The 26,906-nt window shown below is 41.5% G+C and overlaps 1 protein-coding gene across 3 annotated transcripts in view; it reads left to right on the top strand.

Moving 5' to 3' along the window:
* LOC124280072 (papilin-like) overlaps positions 1–26,906 on the top strand; it is a 130,011-nt gene that overhangs the window by 30,504 nt on the left and 72,601 nt on the right. For all 3 annotated transcript variants that reach the window (XR_006899571.1, XM_046715948.1, XM_046715949.1), the window contains exons 3-13: positions 3,570–3,666; positions 6,064–6,124; positions 6,760–6,871; positions 7,473–7,609; positions 10,558–10,681; positions 11,741–11,821; positions 12,269–12,435; positions 12,823–12,961; positions 13,634–13,778; positions 14,628–14,841; positions 15,469–15,654. Coding sequence is in view for 2 of the 3 variants with exons in the window: in XM_046715948.1 (XP_046571904.1) it covers positions 6,077–6,124; positions 6,760–6,871; positions 7,473–7,609; positions 10,558–10,681; positions 11,741–11,821; positions 12,269–12,435; positions 12,823–12,961; positions 13,634–13,778; positions 14,628–14,841; positions 15,469–15,654 (1,353 nt within the window). In the remaining variant the exon portion in view is untranslated. The remainder of the gene's footprint in view (positions 1–3,569; positions 3,667–6,063; positions 6,125–6,759; positions 6,872–7,472; positions 7,610–10,557; positions 10,682–11,740; positions 11,822–12,268; positions 12,436–12,822; positions 12,962–13,633; positions 13,779–14,627; positions 14,842–15,468; positions 15,655–26,906) is intronic.

Genomic DNA, 26,906 nt, shown 5'->3' with positions numbered 1-26,906 from the left:
TGACAAGATGTGTCAAACGCCTTTAAAAGGAAAAAGTTCATTGAAAAATGCATGCACCTGAAAAAATAGGAAACACAGAGTGAGTGGGTTTGGTTTCACACCGCTTTTAGCCATATTCCAGCAATATCACGGCGGGGGACACCGGAAATGGGCTTCACACATTGTGCTCATGTGGGGAATCGAACCCGGGTCTTCGGCGTGACTAGCTAACGCCTTAACAACTAGGCTTCCCCAGCGCCCCTAAAACACACAGAACAGTTTAGGACAATGCAAGACAAAACTACAACCCGCACACCCAATAGGAGCAGGTCCTCTGGACGGTAGTTCAAGATCATGCTGTGCATTGTTAGTTTGTTAAGCGTCTGAATTCAGATTACGTATTGTACCCGTGAAGATCCGGGTTAGAATTGGTCTTCAGTAACCCATGCTTGTCGTAAGAGGCGACTATATAACGGGATCGGATAGTCAGGCTCGCTGACTTGGTTGACACATGTCATCGTATCCTATTTGCGTAGATCGACGCTGTTGCTGTTGGTCACTGGATTGTCCAGACTCGATTATTTACAGACCGCCGCCATATAGCTGGAATATTGCTGAGTACGGCGTTAAACAACAACCAACCAACCAAACAAGATTCAATATTACGCGATAGTCTCAAGAGGTCTGTATTCAAACGAGTCCCTATTTATGTACTATTGCCTCCGTGGTGTAGTGGTTAGAACGTCCGCCCAGAAAGCGGAAGGTCGCGGGTTCGATCCCCGGCCGCGTCATACCAAAGACGTTAAAATATGGTACTTGTTGTTCCCTGCCTGGCGCTCGGCATTAATGAGTACAAGAAGGACTGGTCGGCTCGGAGTCAGTATAATGTGTCTGAGTAGGGTATTCATGCTTAACTGCGGCATAGCATCTCAGTGAGCTAGCACTATAAAACCAGCTTAGTCTGGGCTAGTACAAGCAGCCACACATACACACGCATGCACGTCGTCATATGAGCGAAATATTCTTAAGTACGACGTTTCACCACACTCACCTTTCTATTAATTTCAGGAATAAATTATCTCACACTGTACTTTGTTGCACATAAATATGTTTAGCTCTAAGGAATAAAAGATGGGTAGTATGCAACCCCCAGAGATGTTGACCACGTTGACACATACATTGGTTGTGGGCACCCAATTATCTCGCCAATATGTTCTCGACCTCACCTGGATTATTGGTCACTACAAATAACATTACGAGTATTACGAGAAACATCGAAAAGTAGTACAGCAGGCTTAGTGTGTTGGGGGGTGGGGTGTGTGTTCATGGGAGGTCCAACGCTAGACGTAATACTTGCCGACTGCACTTACATACGAAAAGACAGCTGGGAGATTGGTGGATACCTTGTCTTATAGCATACCACGTATGGTAAATGTGTCTATAGAACGGTGTGTGACAGAATAATAGGTGAGGTGAGGTGAAATTGGGTTTAACGTCGTGCTTGAGAATATTTCGCTCATATGACGACGTGCATGCGTGTGTATGTGTATGTGCGGCTGCTTGTACTAGCCCAGACTTAAGCTGGTTTTATTGAGCTAGCCCACTGAGATACCATGCCGCAGTGAAGCATGAATACCCAACTCAGACACCGTTATACTGACTCCGAGCCGACCAATCCTTGTTGTACCAATTAATGCCGAGCGCCAGGCAGGGACCAACAAGTACCATATTTTAACGTGTTTTGGTATGACGCGGTCGGGGATCGAACCCGCGACCTTCCGCTCTCCGGGCGGACGCTCTAACCACTACACCACGGAGGTGGTCAACAGAATAATAGAGACATTGTACTTCCATTACTAACATAGAAACTTCAGATACCTGTTCTGGTGTCCCCAGCCGTGATATTGCTGGAATGTTGCTAAAAGCGGGGTAAAACCATACTCACTCACTCAGATACCTGTGCTGTTAAATAGGAATAAAGGAAATTTAACATTGATCTTTCATGTAGCCTACTTATTTTTCCTGTTCAAAACCTAAAACAAACTTTCACATTTATTAAAACTTCATAGAGGTAGATATTTTACGTTTTCGTGTCTTTTTCTTTAAAACTCAGGACCAAACTGAGTACTTATGAAAACACAGGGCGCTCTATTCTGGACGTTTATGCCTCTCGTTTTTAATGATTTGTTTCATTAAAAGATTTGCTTTCAACGTTGACCTTGTCAGGAAAGAAATACTTGAACAGCTGAAAATGCCAATCGGTACACCGCTTCGTTTATTTCTAGAACAACAGTGTTATAAGAGAACAGTTTTTAAATAACAGCACAGAAGAAGTTTACATTATATTTATAACCTATGTATCCGATAAAGAGAATAAGTAAAGCCACTCAGTACAGTTCAGTTGACCAGACACTCACAAGACTTGCAATCATGCATGCAACAATTAGTTAAACCATTTGGTAGGTTTACTAGGTTTATTTTCTCATCGCTTGGCTCCTCTTTACTGTCCAATGAATAGTGAGTGAGTGAGTTTAGTTTTACGTCACTTTTAGCAATATTTCAGCAATATCACGGCGGTAGATAACAGAAATGGGTTTCACACATTGTGCTCATGTGGGGAATCGAACCCGGACCTTCGGCGTGACGAGCGAACGCTTTAACCACTAGGCTACCCCACCGCCGCTATCCAATATGATTAGTTTTTCTCAATTGATGAAGCTGATATTGACAAAACGTGGAGAATCCCAGGAAGAAAAACATTGTAAACTGCAAGATTTCCTTCCCATTGATTAGCGGGACTAGAGTGTTTGGAAGAACTGTTAAATTGATTTGTTTGGTTTTGCTTTGTGGGGAGGGTGTGTGTTTGGGTGTGCATTTTTACGCCCTTACTTTCGGGGACACGGATGGTCAGTTGTCTCAGGTGTCTCATGGCGCCGTGCAAGAGTTGCGTCCCTTGGGCATACCGGAACCATTTGACTGGTTGATGTCGGTTATATTGCTGGGTTTGTCTGTGCCATACCAATGTTCTCGGGTTTCCCCAAAGCGTTAAACGTCTGGGACCTGCATCACGTCGGGGTTTTATCGCACCTCGATATAGCTGAAATGCTGTTCATGGGGCATTGGGTTACCACTGTGGTTAAAGCTTTGTCTCGTCACGCCGAAGACCCGGGTTCGATTGTACATACGTTCCTGGATTACTAAAAGCGATGTAAAACCATACTCACTCACTCTACAATTGCGCACATCGATGCTCACTCATTCTGTTGATCACTGGATTGTCTGGTCCAGCCTCTATTATTTACAGACCGCCGCCATATAGCTGGAATATTGCTGAGTGTGGCGTAAAACTAAACTCACTCACTCACTCACTCACTCAAAGCGGCGTTAAACACGGCCCACCTCTATTATATCTACGTGAAACAGATACGGCCACCCGCGACGCATTCGGGGTATCCCATAAACCTTTGTCATACATGTATTTCCGGTTCGTCTGGCTCAACACCAGAGACGTAGAAGCAACAGGAAATGCAGAAAATATCAATGACATTTACGATTTTATTAATGTCTTCCCGTGTGTGTTATATTTGCAGGGTGACGGCATGTGGGACCAGTGGAGTGACTTCTCCCCTGCTCCAGGTCCTGCGGTGGAGGCGTCCAGTCGCGCACGCGGGGCTGCATACACAAGGGGTACGGGCACATGTTACACATGTAATGTGACGTTATGTCGTCTTTTTTAACGTCTTTCTTTCATTAAATGCAGTTCCTTGATGTTCACTTACTGAAATCTCGTTTCAACATAATGTAGGCGTTGGGGAGCCAAGTAGTTATAGTGTTCGCACGTCACTCCGAAGACCCGGGTTCGATTCTCTACATGGGCATCCTCCGTGAAACCCATTTCTGGTGTCCCGAAAATGGATATTGCTAAAAGCGACCTAAAACCACACTCACTCTCACTTTTAAATCATTCACTCAACCAAGCAAACAACGAACCAACCAAACGTAACCCTTTACTTTGAATTAAATGTCCCATCAATAACTAGTCTTTATTATACACTACATTATTGTGAAATAATAACGTATGTGATGAAACTAGATTGTTTTCCAAGACAACTGTGAAGCTTCAGTATGAATTTGGTTCATGGCCATGTATATATCTAGCTTTAGCTTATATAGATTTTACTACCACTTCAAACAGTTTTTATATCACGTCTTGATGCAGAGGCACACAGGCAATGGCACACCTTTCATGTCAATATTTATTTAGGATTAAAATCTCCAGAGTTACATGAACTCTTCTCATGTGTCAAGGATTATTCCTTCTTAAGGTTCATTCATAAGATTTCAGTGACACAGTGTCCAACTAAGCCTTAAGAACACTTTGATCCTCCTATTTGGTATCAGTGAAATACAAGTCAGCCCAGCAAAGCCCTTGCATTTGTTATTAGAACTGTTGCAACATCAACTGGGAATTTGTTTTTTCAATTCTTGCATTGGCTAAACAACTGAGCAGGGTAGTTAATTCAATGTATGTTCTTCAATTTGATTACCAAACATACATGTTTGTATATTTGATAAAGTTTCATTAATTAATCTTGTTTTATCACATTATGCAGAATGGTGCTGTTAGTTTTGTATATTCTGTTTTAAACAAACTGAGGTTATGTTGGTGGTGACATGGGTAGAGTTGAATTATTAAATGTACTCATATACATGTATGGTCACAGGTCAAATAACCTTTCAGGACAGATGATGAATTTTAAAATTAACTCAATTTAAACCATGGACTGTAATGTTTGAAACTCAAAGATGTACCAGGCAGTGCCACAGTTTCCACCTGAAGCAATGTGATAAGAAGCATGCTAACCCTGCATCTGTAGCCAAGGTTACAGTGAGTGAGTGAGTTTAGTTTTACGCCACACTCAGCAATATTCCAGCTAGTATGGCAGCGGTCTGTAAATAATTGGATTTAGACCAGACAATCCAGTGATTAACAGCATGAGCATTGATCTGCACAATTGGGAACCGATGACATGTGTCAACCAAGTCAGCAAGCCTGATCACCCGATCCCGTTAGTCGCCTCTTACGACAAGGATGGGTTACTGAAGATTAATATTCTAACCTGGACCTTCACGGGTCCAAGGTTAGAGAACAGACAACTATTATTAGGGGTGACTAATGTGGGAAAACAACTATTGCCATAGCGATAGTCTATTGCAACATGCTATTGCCATAGAGATAGCGATAGTCTATTGTGACCAACTATTGCAATAGTTATTTTTCTCTTTGAAACTTGAAACTTGAATACAGATTAAGTAAACAGTTAAAGCATAAACTCAATGAAGCTGCAAGTCTGCACCCAAACAGTAAAAATATACAAAACAACATAAATATTTGTCAGCGGAAATCAATTACTAAACTATCGATAGTCGTACATACTATCAATGCATCGATCGATTAATTGCTATCAGACACTCAACAATTGCAATCCATCATTACAGCCCTATTATACTACACTCAGTGAGACATTCAGTTGTGGCCCATGTAGTTCTAAATGTCCATGAATACAATAATTTCATTTCCTGTAATACCCGTAAAGGTCCGAGTTAGAATTGGTCTTCAGCAACCCTAATGCTTGTCGTTAAGAGGCGACTAACGGGATTGGGTGGTCAGGCTCCTGGACTTCGTTGACACATGTCATCGGTTCCCAATTGCGCAGATTAATGCTCATGCTGTTGATCACTGGATTGTTTGGTCCAGACTCGATCGTTTACAAACCGCCGCCATAAAGCTGGAATATTGCTGAGTGTGGCGTAAAACTAAACTCACTCACTCGCCCATTTGCTGTAAGGATGCTATAACTTTTTTGTTGCACCCTGCAGAGAATCCTAGGTACAAACAAATTCTTATCTTTTCCAAATATCCAACTGAAATCTGGCAAGACTTTTGATCTCTAAACTGTTAAGTGACAAGTCTCACTGTGTGGGTAGAAACACCAGTGTATGTTTCTGCTGGTTATGTCATAATCATGTGCTCATTTTCACTGGGTGAGTTCTGTGAATCTGACAATGACCTTTGTATTTCAGCTCTGGTAAGGGCATGGGATGTGTTGGTCCAGACCATGAATATTCTTCCTGCAGCACAGATGTAAGTGACTGATTTACAACATTGCTACTGCTGACTGGCTGACTGAATGGATGAAATAGTGTGTGGTTTGAGTGATTGAAGCAGTAGTAAAATCTAGCCTTTTGCCATGTAAGACAGTACATGTCCAGTGAATATACAAGTGAGTGAGTGAGTTTAGTTTCATTCAGCAATATTCCAGCTATATGGCGGCGGTCTGTAAATAATCGAGTCTGGTCCAGACAATCCAGTGATCAACAGCATGAGCATCGATCTGCGCAATTGGGAACCGATGACGTGTCAACCAAGTCAGCGAGCCTGACCACTCGATCCCGTTAGTCGCCTCTTACGACAAGCATGGGTTACTGAAGGCCAATATTCTAACCCGAACCTTCACGGGTCGAGTGAATATACAAAGCAGTAGTATATATTGAGAACATTCTTCTTCACCTTTCAATGACTCTGACCTAATTCTAGTTTCATCCATTCACTTTTAAGTGGTTCTAGTCAGGCCTTTGTTTGATTGTCCAGTGTTTTATATCTACAATTACATTAACCAGTCTATATACAGCATTGTCAGTGTTTTATATCTACAATTAACCAGTCTATATACAGCATTGTCAGTGTTTGCAAGTATGATGGTATGTGTCTATATTCAGCCATGCCCACGGGATTCTGAAGACTTTCGTAGCATGCAGTGTGCCAAGTTTAACCAGCTCCCAATGATCCTGAACGGTTACGCTAGGAAATACGACTGGGTGCCTCACTTTGGTAAGGAGAACAGCAGCTTCAATATATGCCATGTGCACCCCACTCTACAGACTGTATCCCACCTCTGTTTGAAATGAAACAGAAATCTTGAAGAAATTGTTGTAAATTGTTTTAAATGAAATGTGTATATTTAATTTCAAAATCTTGTACCTTTTTCCATGGCACAAGTGGCTGATGGGATTGGTTTTGCAGCATACTTTTCTGACACGCACACACAGACACACACATGCACACAGACGGGTACTCACTCACTCACTCAAACCCACCCACTCACTCACTCACACCCACCACTCACTCACTCACTCACTCACTCACTCACTCACTCACTCACTCACTCACTCACCCACCCACTCACTCACTCACCCACCCACCTCACCTCACTCACTCACTCACTCACTCACTCTGAAAAGAAATCTTTTGATAATTTCTTTGGTAGAATGTTGCCATTCATTCTTTGTTTTTTAATTATTCATCACGGCATCTAGTATGGAGGTCTGGCTTTTAGAACTCAAGTTTCACGCATCATTCATGCTCTAATTTATGATGTGACAGGATTGGTATCTAAAGTGATGGGTCCTGATTAGACTTTACTTCTCTCCAGATGAGAAGAACCGCTGTTCTCTGAAGTGTCATGCGTTGGGCACATCGGTGGTGCGTGACCTGGAGGAGATGGTGACAGACGGAACGCAGTGTGACAGTCCAGAACACTTCGGCATCTGTGTCGGGGGAGTCTGCCAGGTGAGCTCAACTGGGAGGGGAACCGCCTCCATTCATTACATTTCTCATGGTCATTTCGACGAACTGTCTTACTTTCCTCATAAACTCTAGTGACTCTTTTATATGTAGCACTTTGAGCATGCTCTGGATGGACTATGGCACACAAGAAATATCCATTTATTATTATTATCATTATTACACCATTTACCAGAGTGAGTGGTTGGGTGGGTGGATTGTGAGTGAGTAAGTGGGGGAAGGAGGGAATGAGTGAGTGAATATAGTTTTACGCCAATTTTAGCAATATTCCAGCAATAGAATGGTGGGGGATGCAGACTTCAGTCATGTGAGGAATCGAACCTGGGGCTTCTGCATGACGAACAAATGCAAATACCACAAGGCTACCCCAGTGTGCCAGTCATTGACCACTGGGAGATTATGCTGCAGTAAAATATGGGTGACCTGTCTGGCAGCTTGCCCCCTGAATGTTTGTCAGACTTCAGTCCTGCTCCACAACAAGACACATGTAACATGTGATCTCACCTCAGGCAAGTGACTTTGTCCATACTATGCCTCAGTTCACCCAGCAGTGAATGGGTACCCGGTGGGATTATGGGTAACTGTTATGAGATAGATGACTGTTCACTTTCTTGTGTCTGGCAGGCAATTTGGGTTTTAGTAGACTATTCCATTGACCAAGGTAATAAAATTAGCTCTTTGAGCATACACTTGCATCAGGAGGCTAGCGCAATATATGTTATTATTATTGCATATTGCATGTTACTGGTATTTTAACAAAAGGTAATATCCTGGGCCCCATTCCTCAAAGCGATCGTAGCGCTAAGTTGATCGTAACTCCCTTTCTCTAACATAGACTTATGACTGTTGTAGCGCTACGATTGCTTTGAGGAACAGGGCCCTTTTAATTTGTCTAAGCTAAAATTCAGTGAAAAAGGTAGCAAATATTTCTATGAAACACGCCTATGCTCTAAATTTAAAACAGAACACTATAATAAAAACTGGGATAGCCTGAATCTAAGTCTCCTACCAAAGGACTGGGAAATATTTAATATTATCCCATGGAAGTGCACCTATAGCACTGATCTAAGATGGTTACAATACAGAATTATCCATAATATTCCACCTACAAAACAGTTTTTGTTTAAGATCAAGTATATAGACTCTCCCATTTGTAGTTTCTGTAAAGATAACATTGAATCAATTACCCATCTATTTTGGGACTGTGAAATTGTTCAAGATATCTGGAAAAACCTCCAGTCATGGCTCTTAACTGACTTGAATATTTCATTATATTTCACAAAACAGAATGTTTTACTTGGAATTAAAGGAAAAAATAATAATCCAATTAATTCCATAATACTTGTTGTGAAGCAAGTTATCTTCAGACACAGCAGAAATTCAATTGTACCCTTTATCAGTCGTGTGAAAAGGGAGGTAATTAAGTATTATGACATTACAAAATATGTTTATTCCTCCTCTTGTGGTGTTGACAAATATTTCTCCTTTTGGTCATCTCTACATACACTTTTCCAGCACTATAAGGAGAGGGATGAATGATTTTTTCTGTCATCCTTATTTCATATAGATACAAATTGAATGCATATACCCCCTGTACATACATATGTATCTACATACGGACACACATAGCCATACATGCATGCATGCATGCATGCATACATACATACATACATACATACATACATACATACATACATACATACATACATACATACATACATACATACACATACATACATACATACATACATACATACATACATACATACATACATACATACATACATACATACATACATACATACATACCATACATACCATACATACATACATACATACATACATACATACATATGCACGCACATACATATGCACGCACATACATATGACAGCACACATGCACACATACATACATACACGCACTCATACATACATACATGCTCATATATACACATACACACACACATACGTACATACACATACATATACATATGCTGCACCGGATGCACAAACACTTTTTTCTATAGAAATATCATTGATTGCGTTTGTATTCTTGTATGTCAGCACAATTGTACCTATCAATGTCATGCATTGACCACATGTACTCTACCTATAAACAAGTGACAAAATGGTAAATAAAAGAAAAAGAGAAAAAAAGGCCCTCTTTATGTGAAAATGCATCATTCTTATTCACACTCTCCTACCCAGAGTTCCATGCGGCAAGCCAGCATAGTATCTCTGCCACAGGCCAGAAAGATGTGACGATTCGTCACATCTTGCACCGTCCATTCAATATAATCTACATATTTCTTAACTCTTTTATTTTTGACGAGTCTACACATCTAATTAAACATCTTTGATAGAATGGTTTAGTTTCACTCAGAAAATATCCTAAAACATGTAACACTATTTCGATTTGCGTAGCGATCCTTTGTTTACATAGGTTGTACGGCTCCACGTGCTGTCATCGAAGCCGACGGAGAGCAAACGATGCAACCAGTTTGATATCTAAATATGTACTGTCATAAATGTTACTGTCGCAGTTGTGGAAGAATATATATGGAACAATGTAAAACATTGTGAAGAGCGCGCCGAAAAGCTTTCCTAAGACCAGTCCCTTTGTATAATGAATATGCGCGCTTGTTTACAAACAAGAGAAAAGTCTGGTCACGTGATATGCAAATTAGCCTGTGGCAGTGATGTTATGCTAAGTCATCACTGCACCGGAGTGTGTCTTACTCAGTAAACAGTTGTTTTGAAACACAAGAGCTACAGAATCAATTGTTGGTATTCAGTGTTCGATCTTTGCTGACAGATTTTGAACCAAAACACCAACAAACACTTTTTGCTCTGTACCCTGTTCCTGTTGCTGATAGAAGATATTGCTGACTGTATGATTGTAATTGTACTGACCTGTGCTACGTCTGCGGCAGACTGTTGGGTGTGACCGTGTGATTGGCTCGGTGATGGATGAGGACCGGTGCCGTGTGTGCGGAGGGGATGGCAGTGCGTGCCTCACGGAGAAGGGGGCCTTCACACAGGATAATCTAAATGTAGGTAAGATCAACCAGCAACATGTTGCATCATTTCTCTTACCGCCTTATTAATGATATAAATGATATGACATGACTTCATTTCATGTCATTTAAAAATATATTTAAATGGTGCCAGTAGAAACATGTCTTTTAGTAAACTGGCAGCAATGCAGGACCAGTCAATCTGTTGAAGTGGGAAACCATCTTTTATTACCTCCCCTTCATCACATTTAAGCCAATACATCTTGTCAGGAACAGGGGGTGTGAGTCTTGTTAAGTTGATTGCAGTTATATTAAGGGGTTTTAGGCCAGATGTGTTTGGTTTTATTTGTGGATTATTGGCTCTAATGTTCAGGTTTAAGTTTGAAAAATTAATTTGATATCAAATAAGTTATTTATTTCCCCTGACTATTCATCATAATTAGTTATGTTCCGAGATTCAAAGACACATTTACAAGAGGTGTTATTTATGGTATTATATATAAATTATTAAATACAATTTCTTCATTTTGATAGCAACAGTAATTGGTGGGATAGGGTGTTGGGATGGTAATTAGTTGCCATGTTTCTCATCTGAATGAAAACCTCACTGCATTTCAAATATTTCATATTTTCACATATCATTCTCTTTTAAATATATTTAGTTGTGAAAGAAGTTTGACATCAGTATAATTTAGGTCGATCCCTAAAATACGCTTTGACCAAGGTTTGAAAGAGGTTTGACCTCAGTATAATTTAGGCCGATCCCTAAAATATGCTTTGACCAAGTTTTGAAAGAGGTTTGACCTCAGTATAATTTAGGCCAGATCGCCAAAGGGCTGATGTAGAAATTTACCACTGTAATTACTTTGGTCCTGGGCCCCGTTTCACAAAGGCCTTGTAAGCCTAAGATCTCGTACCTTTCCTCATAGCATTCTTACCTCCTATACTGTAACATTGACTTACGATAGTCTTAGCGCTACGAGAGCTTTGTGAAACAGGGCCCTGATTGGTATCAAGTCATTTTTATATGGCTTCTTCTTTACATTTTGTTTGCAAAATGATGTTTTCAATCAGCAGACTAAATGCATGTATGTTTCAGGCTACCATGAGATCCTCACCATTCCAGAGGGGTCCACAAGCATCGCAATCAAAGAGATGAAACCAAGCTATTCTTACCTAGGTAGCTACATGTCCCATGATGGTTTTGGTGAAACTCTCCATCCTGTACAGTATATCAAGTCTTTAATTATATCTTTAAAATAGAAAGTGTTATTGCTATTGAAATGGGAGACATCTTAGTTTACGTGAACTATAGCTAGTCATCATTTTCTGACAATTTAAAATCGTCTATGCAGAGTTGTCTCCCTTGATGCGTTTTTGCTGTGTGAGTTTGACTTCCAGGATGTACCTGTTTTATAAATATGTATTTTCTGAATCAAATGTTATACATATTTGGCAAATCTATTAATCTAATCTATGCTAACTGTCTCTCTTCTCTTCTGCATCCAATTCAATAGCATCAGCATCACTGCCAAAATAATGTCAGAAATATTAATAGAAATATGTAAATATTCAGTTTGTGATAATGTTCAGTTCATGATTTATAAAATACAACCCTTTGCACCAGCCCTGAAGAATTCTAAAGGAATGTACTACATCAATGGTGGCCGAGACCAGACATCCCAGAAAGCTTTTGCAGGGACCATCTTCCAGTACTACAGTGCTGAGAATAAGGACGACAAAGTGGAGTCAATCCTTTCAAGAGGTCCTACAAATGAGACTCTTATTGTCATGGTGAGTCATATGCTAGTCTGTTCCATCGCATTTCAGCAGATTTCAGCGTTAAACCAAAAGACGTTAAAATATGGTACTTGTTGGTTCCTGCCTTGTGCTCGGCATTATTGGGTACAAAAAGGGCTGGTCGGTTCAGAGTCAGTATCATGTTTTTGAGTGGGCTATTTATGCTCAACTGCAGCATGGTATCTCAGTGAGCTGGCACTATCAAACCAGCTTAAGTCTGGGATAGTACAAGCAGCCATACATACACATGCATGCAGGTCGTCATATGAGCGAAATATTCTTAAGTGTGACGTTAAGCTCCTTTTCACCTCACCTCACCTCACCTCAGCAGATGATATAGTATGACATCCTGTCTTAACTGGTTGTCTTCTTCTTCTCCAGCTTGTTGCAAGAGATGGAAATCCGGGTATAAAGTATGAATACTCAAGTCCACAGTCTCTGGTAGATAAGGCCAATCCCACTGACAGGTTCACATGGGTGTATGGACACTGGACAAGGTGCTCAGAAGAGTGTGGCTCAGGTAGGCTGTTAGTCTGTCTCACAGTCCCTGAACCACATTATTTTCCCTAATGCCAAGCCTCCCTGCAGTGCTAAAGCCCTAAATAAAGCAAGTCTAGATTTCCTCAAGTTCAGGAATCTCTGGTCTCCCTTTCAATTTAAATGGGCTTGTTTGTTACTATCAAAATTATATATATTCAGAGACTAAGCATTTTTCTAGTAGGCTGTAGGATACCCTAATCTGTGTCGATCCAGGTTAGAATTGAACTTCCGTAACCCATGCTTGTTGTAAGAGGCGACTAACATCGGGTGGTCAGGCTCGCTGACTTGGTTGACACATGTCATCGTATCCCAATTACGTACATCGATGCTCATGCTGTTGATCACTGGATTGTCTGGTCCAGACTCGATTATTTACAGACTACCGCCATATAGCTGGAATATTGTGACATTAAACAACAACCAAACCAAACCACAATCCCTCAACAATATTAGTTTCCTTTCTGCCTAGCCCTTACTGCTGAAGCTCAAAAACCTAATTGGGGTTCATTTTCAATTTGAATGGAATTTGGGATTTTTCTATCAAAATTTGGAAAAACAGGAGTTAGGGAAAGACATGTATTATCTTTAAGTGTACCTTGTGAACACGCTGAAGGACATAATACTTGGTGAAGTCACGAATGCCTGTTTACAGGGTATCAACTCAGAGCTGTGTCATGCATGGATCGACAGTCAGGGCAGACGGTCCACACTAGGTCATGTGATCTACTCGAGCGACCCCGTGCTAACCAAACCTGCAACATGGGGTCGTGTGCTGAAGACAGGACAAATGGATACAGGTGACTGGCGAAACTCGATTATCCTATGAACAAGATGTAAAACATGTTGCTAACTTTTGTAACACTGAGTGAGTGAATTTAGTTCCACGCTGCTTTTAGCAATATTCCAGCAACATCACAGCCAGGGACACTAGAAATGGACTACACACATTGTACCCATGTCGGGAATTGAACCTGGGTCTTCGGCGTGACAAGAGAATGCTTTAACTACTAGGCTACCGCACCAACCTGTGATGTATGATGTTATAAATGGGAAAGAAATGTTCAAGACATGTTAATTTGTTCTGCTGAAAGGTTCATTGTCTAAATGGGTCATAGGTGGCCCAGTTGTCAGCAGTTTGCTGTGTAGAGTTGCATCCCTTGGTGCACCAGAAGCCTATGACGTGGTTTGAATCCTGTTTTGCCCTGATTATATTTCTAGGTTGTCAGCACATAGCCCAGTGCTCATGAGTGAGTGAGGGAGTATGGTTTTTACACCACTTGCTTAGCAATATTCCAACAATATCACGCGGTGAATACCAGAAATGGGCTTCACACATTGTACCCATGTGGGGAATCGAACCCAGGTCTTCAGCGTGAGGATCGAACATTTTAACCACTAGGCTACCCCACAGCCCCCCAGTGCTCATGGGTTCAAACAGCTGACACAAACTGCCATGATGCAACTGGAATAGTATTAAATTACCGTAGATAATAAGCTGGCAACATGCATGGTTTCCTTTCCACACAAACACTCTCAAGGGAAACTGCTGTATGTAGATCCATGAAGTCACTCATCTGTCTTTATTGCCCTCATCTGGTGTTTGTTACCACAAAGTGACTGTACAGATATGTGACTGTGTGTTCCAGCTGGGTGTTGGGCCACTGGGACGAGTGTTCCATCAGCTGTGGGGTGGGGGAACAGACCCAGCTGGCCTACTGTCAGGAGAAGGGCACCATGGGACAAACCATCTTCGTGTCTGATGACATCTGTCTGAGGTACCTAGGGGAGAAGCCCAAGTACAAGCGAGTGTGTGAAGGAGAGAGCGGTTGTCCCAGATGGGCCACGGGGGCATGGAATGAGGTGGGTAAATCTCGACATGTATGTTTTGTTTGTTGTATACCCCATTCAGCAGTACTCCAATTGTATCATGTCAGCCTGAATAATGATATGTATAAACGTGACCTGACAAACCAGTGAGCACCTCCACACGTCATCAGGACATGATCACAAACACGTGAAGATCCGGGTTGGAATTGGTCTTCAGTGACATAGGGGATTGGATGACTTGGTTAACACAGGTCATTGTATGTAAGATTCCTTTCCCATAAAGATCTGGGTTAGAATTGATCTTCAGTAACCCATGCTTGTCTCAAGAGGTGACTAACAGGATTGGGTGATCAGGCTTGCTGACTTGACTGACACATGTCATCGTAAAACAATTGCATAGATTGATGCTCATCATGTTGATCACTGGATTGTCTGTACTAGACACGATTGTTTTTTCATGTAGCTTGAAAGTTGCTCACAGAGGCATTAAAGAACCAAGAAAAATAATAAATGATGATATACAATCAAACCAGTTGCTGACCTTGATACATTTAGTGAAGATTATTCAGCTTATATTAACCCTGCACCTATTCCGGTCATAACTTTAATGTCTTTTTATAGTTGTATGTATTTATCAGTATTTATGTTGTTTTGTTCCAGTGTGGTGTGACCTGTGGCTATGGATACCAGACCCGGCGTGTGTATTGCCAGCGGGACTCTGATGGGGAGCAACCCACTACAGTGCCAGACTCGGAGTGCCGAGATGCAGACAAACCAGAGGGCAGGAAACGATGTTTGCTGAGTTCGTGTCCGGGTGGAAGAGATGGCATACTGAAGGAGCTTGAGGTGAGAGCACAGTGCGAGTCAGCCTGTCCTCAAACAGGATTAAAGTTACAGAGGACACTGACAGTGTCAGTCAGTCATATAGCCCAGCTGTATGTGGAGACTGATGGAAGCAGCTGTAAAATATCTAAAATCTCGGTTGAGATGACAAAAAATGGGTGCCATGAGTCTGTATGTAGTCTGAATTTTGTTTTCTCCATTATAACTAATGACATGGAGGAGATGTACTGTAGTGCTGTGGGTATGACATGGAGGAGATGTACTGTAGTGCTGTGGGTATGACATGGAGGAGATGTACTATAGTGCTGTGGGTATGTCATGGAGGAGATGTACTGTAGTGGTATGACATGGAGGAGATGTACTATAGTGCTGTGGGTATGACATGGAGGAGATGTACTATAGTGCTGTGGGTATGACATGGAGGAGATGTACTATAGTGCTGTGGGTATGACATGGAGGAGATGTACTGTAGTGCTGTGGGTATGACATGGAGGACGGACTATGGTGTATGTGCTGGGTATGACATGGAGGAGATGTACTGTAGTGCTGTGGGTATGACATGGAGATGTACTGTAGTGCTGTGGGTATGACATGGAGGAGATGTACTGTAGTGCTGTGGGTATGACATGGAGGAGATATACTGACAGTGCTGTGGGTATGACATGGAGGAGATGAGACTATAGTGCTGTGGAGTATGACATGGAGGAGATGTACTGTAGTGCTGTGGGTATGACATGGAGGACACTGTAGACATGACATGGAGGGAGATATACTCAGTGCTGTGGTATGACATGGAGGAGATGTACTGTAGTGCTGTGGGTATGACATGGAGGAGAGATGTACTATGGAGCTGTGGGTATGGACATGGAGGAGATGGGTATGACATGGAGACATGTGAGTATGTGACATGGAGGAGATGTACTGTAGTGCTGTGGGTATGACATGGAGGAGATGTACTGTAGTGCTGTGGGTGGATGACATGGAGGAGATGACATGGAGGAGATGACTATGGTGCTGTGGGTATGACATGGAGGAGATGTACTGTGGTGCTGTGGGTATGACATGGAGGAGATGTACTGTAGTGCTGTGGGTATGATGGATGGAGATGTACATAGTGCTGTGGGTATGACATGGAGAGGAGATGTACTGTGCTGGTATGACATGGAGGAGATGTACTACTAGTGCTGTGGGTATGACATGGAGGAGATGTACTGTGAATATGACATGGAGGAGATGTACTCTCTAGTGCTGTGGGTATGACATGGAGGAGATGTACTGTAGTGCTGTGGGTATGACATGGAGGAGATGTACTGTAGTGCTGTGGGTATGACATGGAGGAGATGTACTATAGTGCTGTGGGTATGACATGGAGGAGATGTACTGTAGTGCTGTGGGTATGACATGGAGGAGATGTACTATAGTGCTGTGGGTATGACATGGAGGAGATGTACTATAGTGCTGTGGGTATGACATGGAGGAGATGTACTGGAGAGTGCTGTGGGTATGACATGGAGGAGATGTACTGTGGTGCATGGAGGAGGTATGACATGGAGGAGATGTACTGTAGTGCTGTGGGTATGACATGGAGGATGTACTGTAGTGCTGTGGGGTATGACATGGAGGAGATGTACTGCTGTGGGTATGACATGGAGATGTACTGTAGTGCTGTGGGTATGACATGGAGGACTGATGGGTACTGACATGGAGGAGATGCTGTGTGGTATGACATGGAGGAGATGTACTGTGGTGCTGTGGGTATGACATGGAGGAGATGTACTGTGGTGCTGTGGGTATGACATGGAGGAGATGTACTGTAGTGCTGTGGGTATGACATGGAGGAGATGTACTGTAGTGCTGTGGGTATGACATGGAGGATGTACTGTAGGAGGTATGACTAGTGCTGCTGTGGGTATGACATGGAGGAGATGTACTGTAGTGCTGTGGGTATGACATGGAGGAGATGTACTGTAGTGCTGTGGGTATGACATGGAGGAGATGTACTATAGTGCTGTGGGTATGACATGGAGGAGATGTACTGTAGTGCTGTGGGTATGACATGGAGGAGATGTACTATAGTGCTGTGGGTATGACATGGAGGAGATGTACTATAGTGCTGTGGGTATGACATGGAGATGTACTATAGTGCTGTGGGTATGACATGTACTATAGTGCTGTGGGTATGGTAGTGCTGTGGGGATGACATGGAGGAGATGTACTGTAGTGCTGTGGGTATGACATGGAGGAGATGTACTGTAGTGCTGTGGGTATGACATGGAGGAGATGTACTATAGTGCTGTGGGTATGACATGGAGGAGATGTACTGTAGTGCTGTGGGTATGTACATGGAGGAGATGTACTGTAGTGCTGTGGGTATGACATGGAGGAGATGTACTGTAGTGCTGTGGGTATGACATGGAGGAGATGTACTATAGTGCTGTGGGTATGACATGGAGGAGATGTACTGTAGTGCTGTGGGTATGACATGGAGGAGATGTACTATAGTGCTGTGGGTATGACATGGAGGAGATGTACTGTAGTGCTGTGGGTATGACATGGAGGAGATGTACTATAGTGCTGTGGGTATGACATGGAGGAGATGTACTATAGTGCTGTGGGTATGACATGGAGGAGATGTACTGTAGTGCTGTGGGTATGACATGGAGGAGATGTACTGTGGTGCTGTGGGTATGACATGGAGGAAATGTATACTATATGTACTGTAGTGCTGTGGGTATGACATGGAGGAGATGTACTATAGTGCTGTGGGTATGACATGGAGGAGATGTACTGTAGTGCTGTGGGTATGACATGGAGGAGATGTACTATAGTGCTGTGGGTATGACATGGAGGAGATGTACTGTAGTGCTGTGGGTATGACATGGAGGAGATGTACTGTAGTGCTGTGGGTATGACATGGAGGAGAGATGTACTGTACTGTAGTGCTGTGGGTATGACATGGCTGTGGGTAGACATGGACTGTACTATAGTGCTGTGGGTATGACATGGAGGAGATGTACTAGTAGTAGTGCTGTGGGTATGACATGGAGGAGATGTACTGTAGTGCTGTGGGTATGACATGGAGGAGATGTACTGTAGTGCTGTGGGTATGACATGGAGGAGATGTACTGTGGGTATGACATGTGCTGTGGCTGTATGACATGGAGGAGATGTACTGTAGTGCTGTGGGTATGACATGGAGGAGATGTACTGTAGTGCTGTGGGTATGACATGGAGGAGATGTACTGTAGTGCTGTGGGTATGACATGGAGGAGATGTACTATAGTGCTGTGGGTATGACATGGAGGAGATGTACTGTAGTGCTGTGGGTATGACATGGAGGAGATGTACTATAGTGCTGTGGGTATGACATGGAGGAGATGTACTACAGTACTGTGGGTATGACATTGAGAAGATGTACTGTTGTGCTGTGGGAATGACACTGTTCCGACATGGAGATGATTTACATGTGGTTTTGACTTGGTACACCAATATAGAACAGATTAAAGCATACTTTAGGCATCCTTCAAAAGCACTAATTAAGTAAGGAATCTACCTCACAGGAAGAAGTAATTTCAACATCAAATTATCTCACAACTTACACATTTTTACATGAACTACATAGATTGTTTTTATTCATATGACATCACATCTACTGAGGTCTTAATCCTGTACCAGTTTAGTTCCCCTTGTGTCTTAATGAAAGCAAGCTGCTGACGAAAACTACTGGTTCGTTCCCAGTACTAAACCTACCAAGCTGAGTCTGGTTGTAGCCCAGAATACACTGGTGGGACTGTGTAGTCTCTCTCCAGACATTACAGGTACTTTATTAGCCATGTGATATTTGCCTTCCTCCTGTATTGCAGCTGTCTGCTCCAACATGTAATGCAGCCTTTAGTGAGGGCAGAACTAAATGTGTGTTGGTAGATTACAAGTCCTTTCTCGTATGTAGTAAGACGTTGTGAGTATTGTACTGGGAGAAGAGTGCATGTTGTCATTGTCTGAGTGTGGGACATTAGTTTGTCCCACCAGATTGCGGATGAGTGCTGTTATCTGAGGGAATGATATAGGAATAATTTCTGCTGTAACCACTGCTTCAAATTTGGCCAGGAATAGGGTAACCTAACCTTATGCTAACGTGACATAAATGATTTGTTAATAGTTCCAGGGATTTATAATTTTTTGTGTAAGACAGAGGAATTTTTACCATAATGTAGGCCCTGAATAGCAATAAAGAGATGATTAAGCTTCAGTCAATACAAGATTTTCAGGTCACCATCCAACCCATGAAGGTCCGGGTTAGAATATTGGTCTTCAGCAGCCCATGCTTGTCGTAAGAGGCGACTAACAGGATCAGGTGGTCTAGCTCACTGACTTGGTTGACACGTGTCATCATATTACAATTGTGCATAGATTGATGCTCATGCTGTTGATCACTGGTTCGTCTGATCCAGACTCGATTTTTTACAGACAGATTTCCATATAGCTGGAATACTGCTGACTGCGGCATTAGACAACAAACAAACTAAAGGTCCCCATACAGCTTCAGTTTACTCCCAGGGTTCTGCAATACATGGTGTCTGATGAGTGTTTAGGAGGTGCTGATTCAGCAGTATAGAGCTGCTCCCTGAAGTTGATGGCTGTCATAATGATATAGACAGGACCATCCACAGTGGATGCCTTGCCTCTGGATGTTTATATTTCAGGGGCTATCGGCTCCGATAAGTAGGTATCATGACAGATGTTTTGAAGTTTACCATGACCTTTAGTGATGAAAGTAAGGCGTGTTTGGTAAATAATTCTCAGAAATTGTTGGAAAGGTCAGATTTGTCACTGCATCATTTTCAAAATAAATATTGGTTTAATTATGAAACATTGTAAAGTTCAAATCTGAACATTCAAGATTACTTGTAATATAGTCCTGCTATCTGATTGGCCAGACACTGGTTTATATTAACCAATACAAGTCGATTGGCCTGTACAGATATGATGATATAATATTTTATATGTTATTATATCATAATTTTACAGTTTGTATTACCATATTACATTGAGCGCCTTGAGCACGCACCAGTTGCGTGGATATGTGCGCTATATAAATATACTATAATAATAATAATAATTACATCCACTGGTGGTCGTGAGGCTGTTTTGATATTGCATAATGATAAATATTTCACTTGTGTATGGGATGTTCCATGCTGAGTATTCATATACTCCCCTGGTGGTCTCTGGAGGGACAAACCCATACAGCTGTAGAATGCTGCACACCCTGCTAGTGACTCATAACTCATAGTATTTTCATTTGATATGAATCATCTTTTGAAATAATTTTTGACAAAACTGCAAGTGACATTAATTCTAAATTCCATTAAGTACTTGGTAATGGAGAAATCATGAAAATATGTGAAGTAGAGTCAGTGAGCTGACTGTTTTCTGCAATTTCATTAATGTTGATGTATAATTTCTCAATAATTTTGTATTATGACGAATAGTTGTTCCAGTTGTAGTTGTTAAAATGCATGTTTGGGATGTGAATTTCTGACTCAGAGGGGCGGTAGGGTGGCCTAGTGGTTAAAGCGTTCCGCTCACCATGCCGAAGACCTTGGTTTGATTCCCCACATGGGTACAATGTGTGAAGTCCATTTCTGGTGTCCCCTGCCGTAATATTGCTGGAATATTGCTAAAAGCAGCGTAACACTAAACTCACTCACTCACTCTGACTTAAAATAAACTACAAGAACAATAGCATGACATCACAGTATTGCTTTAAAATCTGTTCATGCCTGTATGAAACTAAGTACATGGATGTGCACAACACTGGGATGGCAGTGAACATCTATATCTAGGCCTCTGGCTAGCTATTCTCAAAACGTTCGTAGCCCTACGATTTTCTTAAACCCATTCTTAACACATTGACTACGATCAAATTTAAGAATTCTTAGGGCTACAAACGTTTCAAGAATAGCTAGCCTGGTTCAGAAACATTTCTTAGTCTTGCTGTGCATTTACCGAAATAATCATTTTACTTTGGGATGTTTACATCCTTGAACTGCAGATCAAGTTGCCTGGCTTTGTCGTTATACCCACTGACCTTTTTTCTTTCTATCCCATAAAACGTTGTATGCAGCAACACATATATAGAGTTGGTAATTTGCTGTGTGTTGAGCCATGTTGTGAACTAATGAGATGGTATTCACATGTCTTGGGAGGAGCTGCTTCATGCTTTGCTTCCAACATTAAAGGTGTACTGTTATCCTTTCAATCAAAGTTAGTCAAGTGTGAATTGTTTTGGGTAGGATACAAGATAAACTCCAAATTTAAGGCATTTCTACACCTGAAAATTAGGATTTGACCAAAATCTTATGAATGTTATCAAAACATTACTAAGCTGATAACATTGTTAATGAAATACTTCAAAATAAGGTTCTAAACATGTTCAAGAGGCTATTTATTTGTGTTAAATATCTCCATTGAATAATCATTTCTTGCTTGTTTGATTTTGAGCCACCATCAAAGATGGGTGTATAGTCTCTTTTGACCGATAGTATACAACAGAAGGTGCTTGTTTTGTCACACATATGTACACCTTACTTTTCTCTTTAATATATGCTACTCAAAGTTTGCTAGGAATAATTTGATGTGTCATTCCATTTAAGTATACATCTAACCTATTATGAGCCTCAGCCTTGTGTGTCATTGAAAGATACAAATATCCCTATCAAAAGTGGACTAGTATATATCGCTCTTTCTAAATGTGATAAGGTGTCCAGTCTCTATCAATTCAATATCAGACTGTGCACAATGAATTCATTTGGTGCAATATAGTAGCAGCTTCCGTCAGTTTCACCTGTGATCTGTTCACTACGCCATAGCCATTTTTCTGTATATGCAGAGGCTTGCTATTTGTCTTCCTGGTGTGCTGCAGAAAGACATTTAGAGAAATATACATTAAAAACTGAGACTATATACTGACACCTGACAACTAGAAGCATTACTTGACAACTACAATATTTTCTTGACAATTGAAGCATTACATGGCAACTAAACACATTACTTGACAACTGATGTATACATTAAGTCTGGAAGCTATTTGCCTGATTTGATAGCTACCTGATGAGAAGCTACAACTAGATGCATTCCTTGACAGCTAGAAGCATTACTTGACAACAAGAAGCATTCCTTGACAGCTAGAAGCATTCCTTGACAACTACACACATTCCTTGACAGCTGAAGCATTCCTATGACAACTAAACACATTACTGGACAACTAGAAGCATTCCTTGAAGTCTGGAATGCTGGATTGCCTGATGATGCATTCCTTGACAGCTAGAAGCATTACTTGACAACAAGAAGCATTCCTTGACAGCTAGAAGCATTCCTTGACAAGAAGCATTCCTTGACAACTACACACATTCCTTGACAGCTAGAAGCATTCCTTGACAACTAGAGGCATGCTGGATAACTAGAAGCATTCCTTGACAGCTAGACGCATTTTTTTACAACTAGACACATTCCTTGACAGCTAGAAGTATTCCTTGACAACAAGAAGCATTCCTTGACAACTAGACACATTCCTTGGCAGCTAGAAGCATTACTTGACAACTAGACGCATTCCTTGACAACTAGATGCATTCCCTGACAGCTAGAAGCATTACTTGACTACAAGAAAAATTATTTGACAGCTTGAAGTATTCCTGGGCAGCTAGAAACGTTCCTTGAGAACTAGAAGCATTGCCTAACAAGTAGAAGCATTTCTTATTCTTATTTATTCTCAAACAACTGCCCTGCTTTAACCGTTGCAAATGTTTCTCTGTCACCAAGGATATGGAAATTAGGGTGCATGGCAAATGTTTGAGAAGCAGAAAGGAAACAACTAGAAACAGTTTTTTCTTCCCATGACACTGGTAACTAAGTGTTTTGCAAGCATCACTGCGTTGAGAGATGAGATATAGTCAGTTTTATTTTTGAAAACTGATATGGCATTTAGCAAGGAACTTAACTCATGTGCACTCATTTAACTTGAAAATAACTTCTGCTAAACCTTTAAATTAGCTTTCCTGCCTTAGTCTGCTTGCACAAGCATTCAGGTGTAGGTGTGCCCTAGCGTTACATATAAACAGGAGTATGATCACAGATGCTCGCCTACCTCTGGTACACAGACAGTCAGGTGTAGCCACAGGATTACATGTAAACATGGGTATGATCACATGTGTTCGCCTACCTCTGGTACACAGACTTTGGTTATGATCACAGGTGTCTGCCTACCTCTGGTACACAGACAGTCAGGTGTAGCCCTAGCATTACGTGGAAACATGGTTATGATCACAGGTGTCTGCCTACCTCTGGTACGACATATTTTGGTAACGATCACAGGTGTCTGCCTACCTCTGGTACACATACTTTAGTTATGATCACAGGTGTCTGCCTACCTCTGGTACACAGACTATTCAGGTGTCTGCCTACCTCTGGTACACAGACTTTAGTTATGATCACAGGTGTCACCTCTGGTACACAGACTTTAGTTATGATCACAGGTGTAACAGACTTTAGTTATGATCACAGGTGTCTGCCTACCTCTGGTACACAGACTTTGGTTATGATCACAGGTGTCTGCCTACCTCTGGTACACAGACTTTAGTTATGATCACAGGTGTCTGCCTACCTCTGGTACACAGACTTTAGTTATGATCACAGGTGTCTGCCTACCTCTGGTACACAGACTTTAGTTATGATCACAGGTGTCTGCCTACCTCTGGTACACAGACTTTAGTTATGATCACAGGTGTCTGCCTACCTCTGGTACACAGACTATGATCACAGGTGTCTGCCTACCTCTGGTACACAGACTTTAGTTATGATCACAGGTGTCTGCCTACCTCTGGTACACAGACTTTAGTTATGATCACAGGTGTCTGCCTACCTCTGGTACACAGACTTTAGTTATGATCACAGGTGTCTGCCTACCTCTGGTACACAGACTTTAGTTATGATCACAGGTGTCTGCCTACCTCTGGTACACAGACTTTAGTTATGATCACAGGTGTCTGCCTACCTCTGGTACACAGACTTTGGTACACAGACTTATGATCACAGGTGTCTGCCTACCTCTGGTACACAGACTTTGGTTATGATCACAGGTGCCTCTGCCTACCTCTGGTACACAGACTTTAGTTATGATCACAGGTGTCTGCCTACCTCTGGTACACAGACTTTAGTTATGATCACAGGTGTCTGCCTACCTCTGGTACACAGACTTTAGTTATGATCACAGGTGTCTGCCTACCTCTGGTACACAGACTTTAGTTATGATCACAGGTGTCTGCCTACCTCTGGTACACAGACTTTAGTTATGATCACAGGTGTCTGCCTACCTCTGGTACACAGACTTTGGTTATGATCACAGGTGTCTGCCTACCTCTGGTACACAGACTTTAGTTATGATCACAGGTGTCCGCCTACCTTTAGTACACAGACATTCAGGTGTAAGTGTATCCACAGCGTTTAGTGTCAACATTGGTAGGATCTCAGATACCTGACTCAGAAACCTTGAATGCTTACAGACGTTCTTCCAGGGAAGCTAGTGTCTTTATCTTGGAGGAACATCAATGATTGTGACTTTTATAGGGATGGTGGTGAGAGATTTGTTACCCCATCTTATGAGATACTAGTAAGTAAAGGATCATTAGTGGAAGACAGCTTGCTGTAATAGTGGATACAGAGAGGTCCACCTCCTACTTTGACATGTGCTCTTTCAGAACACATGGTGAATGGAACATTCAGCTGATGTAGCCAATATCTGATGGATGAACTAATTCATGTGATGTTCTCTTTCGTTGCATGTTATTCTTGTTCCATTATTCAATTAGACACACATGATGTGTATTCATATAAATTTTTCTAATGCAATGAAACTTATATTATATTTATTTCCCCATACTCTTATGGGTTATTGTTTACATGAATATTACTCAAAAGAAATGAAAATATTCCTGATATTTCATTTCACATGTAGTGTCAAGGCATGGCAGATTAACTATATTATATATGTATGTATGTTCTTTAACTTATTTTGAGTAGTGTGTTTCAGCTTAGATGAAATCATGTAATGGCATTTGTTTGTTCAATACCTATCTAAAGTAGACTCAGAGATATCTGATAATCCTAAGACACAGGAAGCTAAAACCATGGTTTGAAGTGGAGTCTTAATCATATTAATGAAAATCTTCTCTGAATCTCAATATCAATGAAAGTTTTTCTGATGCATAATAATCAATTGTGGTCCTTTGTTTAACACAATGAATGTGAGTGTGTGTTGTAGCTGCTCTTTTACCATTATTCAGGTGATATCACTGCAGTACACACCAGAAATGGGTTTAACACTTGTTGGTTAATCAAACTCTGAGGTCTTCAGCATGTCAAGCTAACACTTTTACCCCTAAGCTACCTGAACAACATCAATAGTGAGTGAGTGAGTGAGTGAGTGAGTATGATTTTATGCCGCTTTTAGCAATATTCCATCAATATCACAACGGAGGACACCAGAAATGGGCTTCACACGTGGGGAATACCCATGTGGGGAATAGAACCCGGGTCTTCTGTGTGACGAGCGGACACTTTAACCATTAGGCTAACTCACCACCCTGAAAAGTGAAATTACAAGATACACAAACACACTGATGAAGGATTACATCAATATAGGGTGGACAAATGTTCAATAATGTGCTCAACATGTAAATGCCCACAGACAAGAGAATCACTCAAGTAGTCAGTTAGGCTAGTCATCAAGTATGGTAAGAAAACTATCCATTGATACAAACTTGAGTGTCTTTGTGTTCACCATCCTGCTGCTTGTTCCCCTTACACTCGACAGGCTTGATTAGGAATTCATACCGACATGAACATACTCTGGGTTGCCGATAAGTAGGTAGGCAAATATAGTCCTCCAGTTGTTACCATCCATGACCCTGGATAACTGGCCAGTTTGTTTGTCCAACCTATTAGCAGGTCAACACTTTTATAAGGGATTATCATTATAGAAGGGCAGCTGACTGCTGGCTTACATTACAGGGCGTTGGCTTGCTTTGACCGCTTTCTGGGTTTAGCTCCACTTTAGAAACGCATGCATTTCAAACAGTCTGAGATTTTCTTATCAAGGGTATGTGGTTATTTCCAAGTTTGTTATTAACTCATCATAATAATTCCTGAGAGAAAATATTGTGCTGTGTTGTTGTAAGAGTTCAAAGCCATGTCACTCA

The sequence above is a fragment of the Haliotis rubra genome, unplaced genomic scaffold (genome assembly GCF_003918875.1).
Source record: "Haliotis rubra isolate DU_JTF1 unplaced genomic scaffold, ASM391887v1 Scf26, whole genome shotgun sequence".
NCBI classification, from domain to species: Eukaryota; Metazoa; Mollusca; class Gastropoda; order Lepetellida; family Haliotidae; genus Haliotis; species Haliotis rubra.
This window is presented reverse-complemented; position numbering and strand designations above follow the sequence as displayed.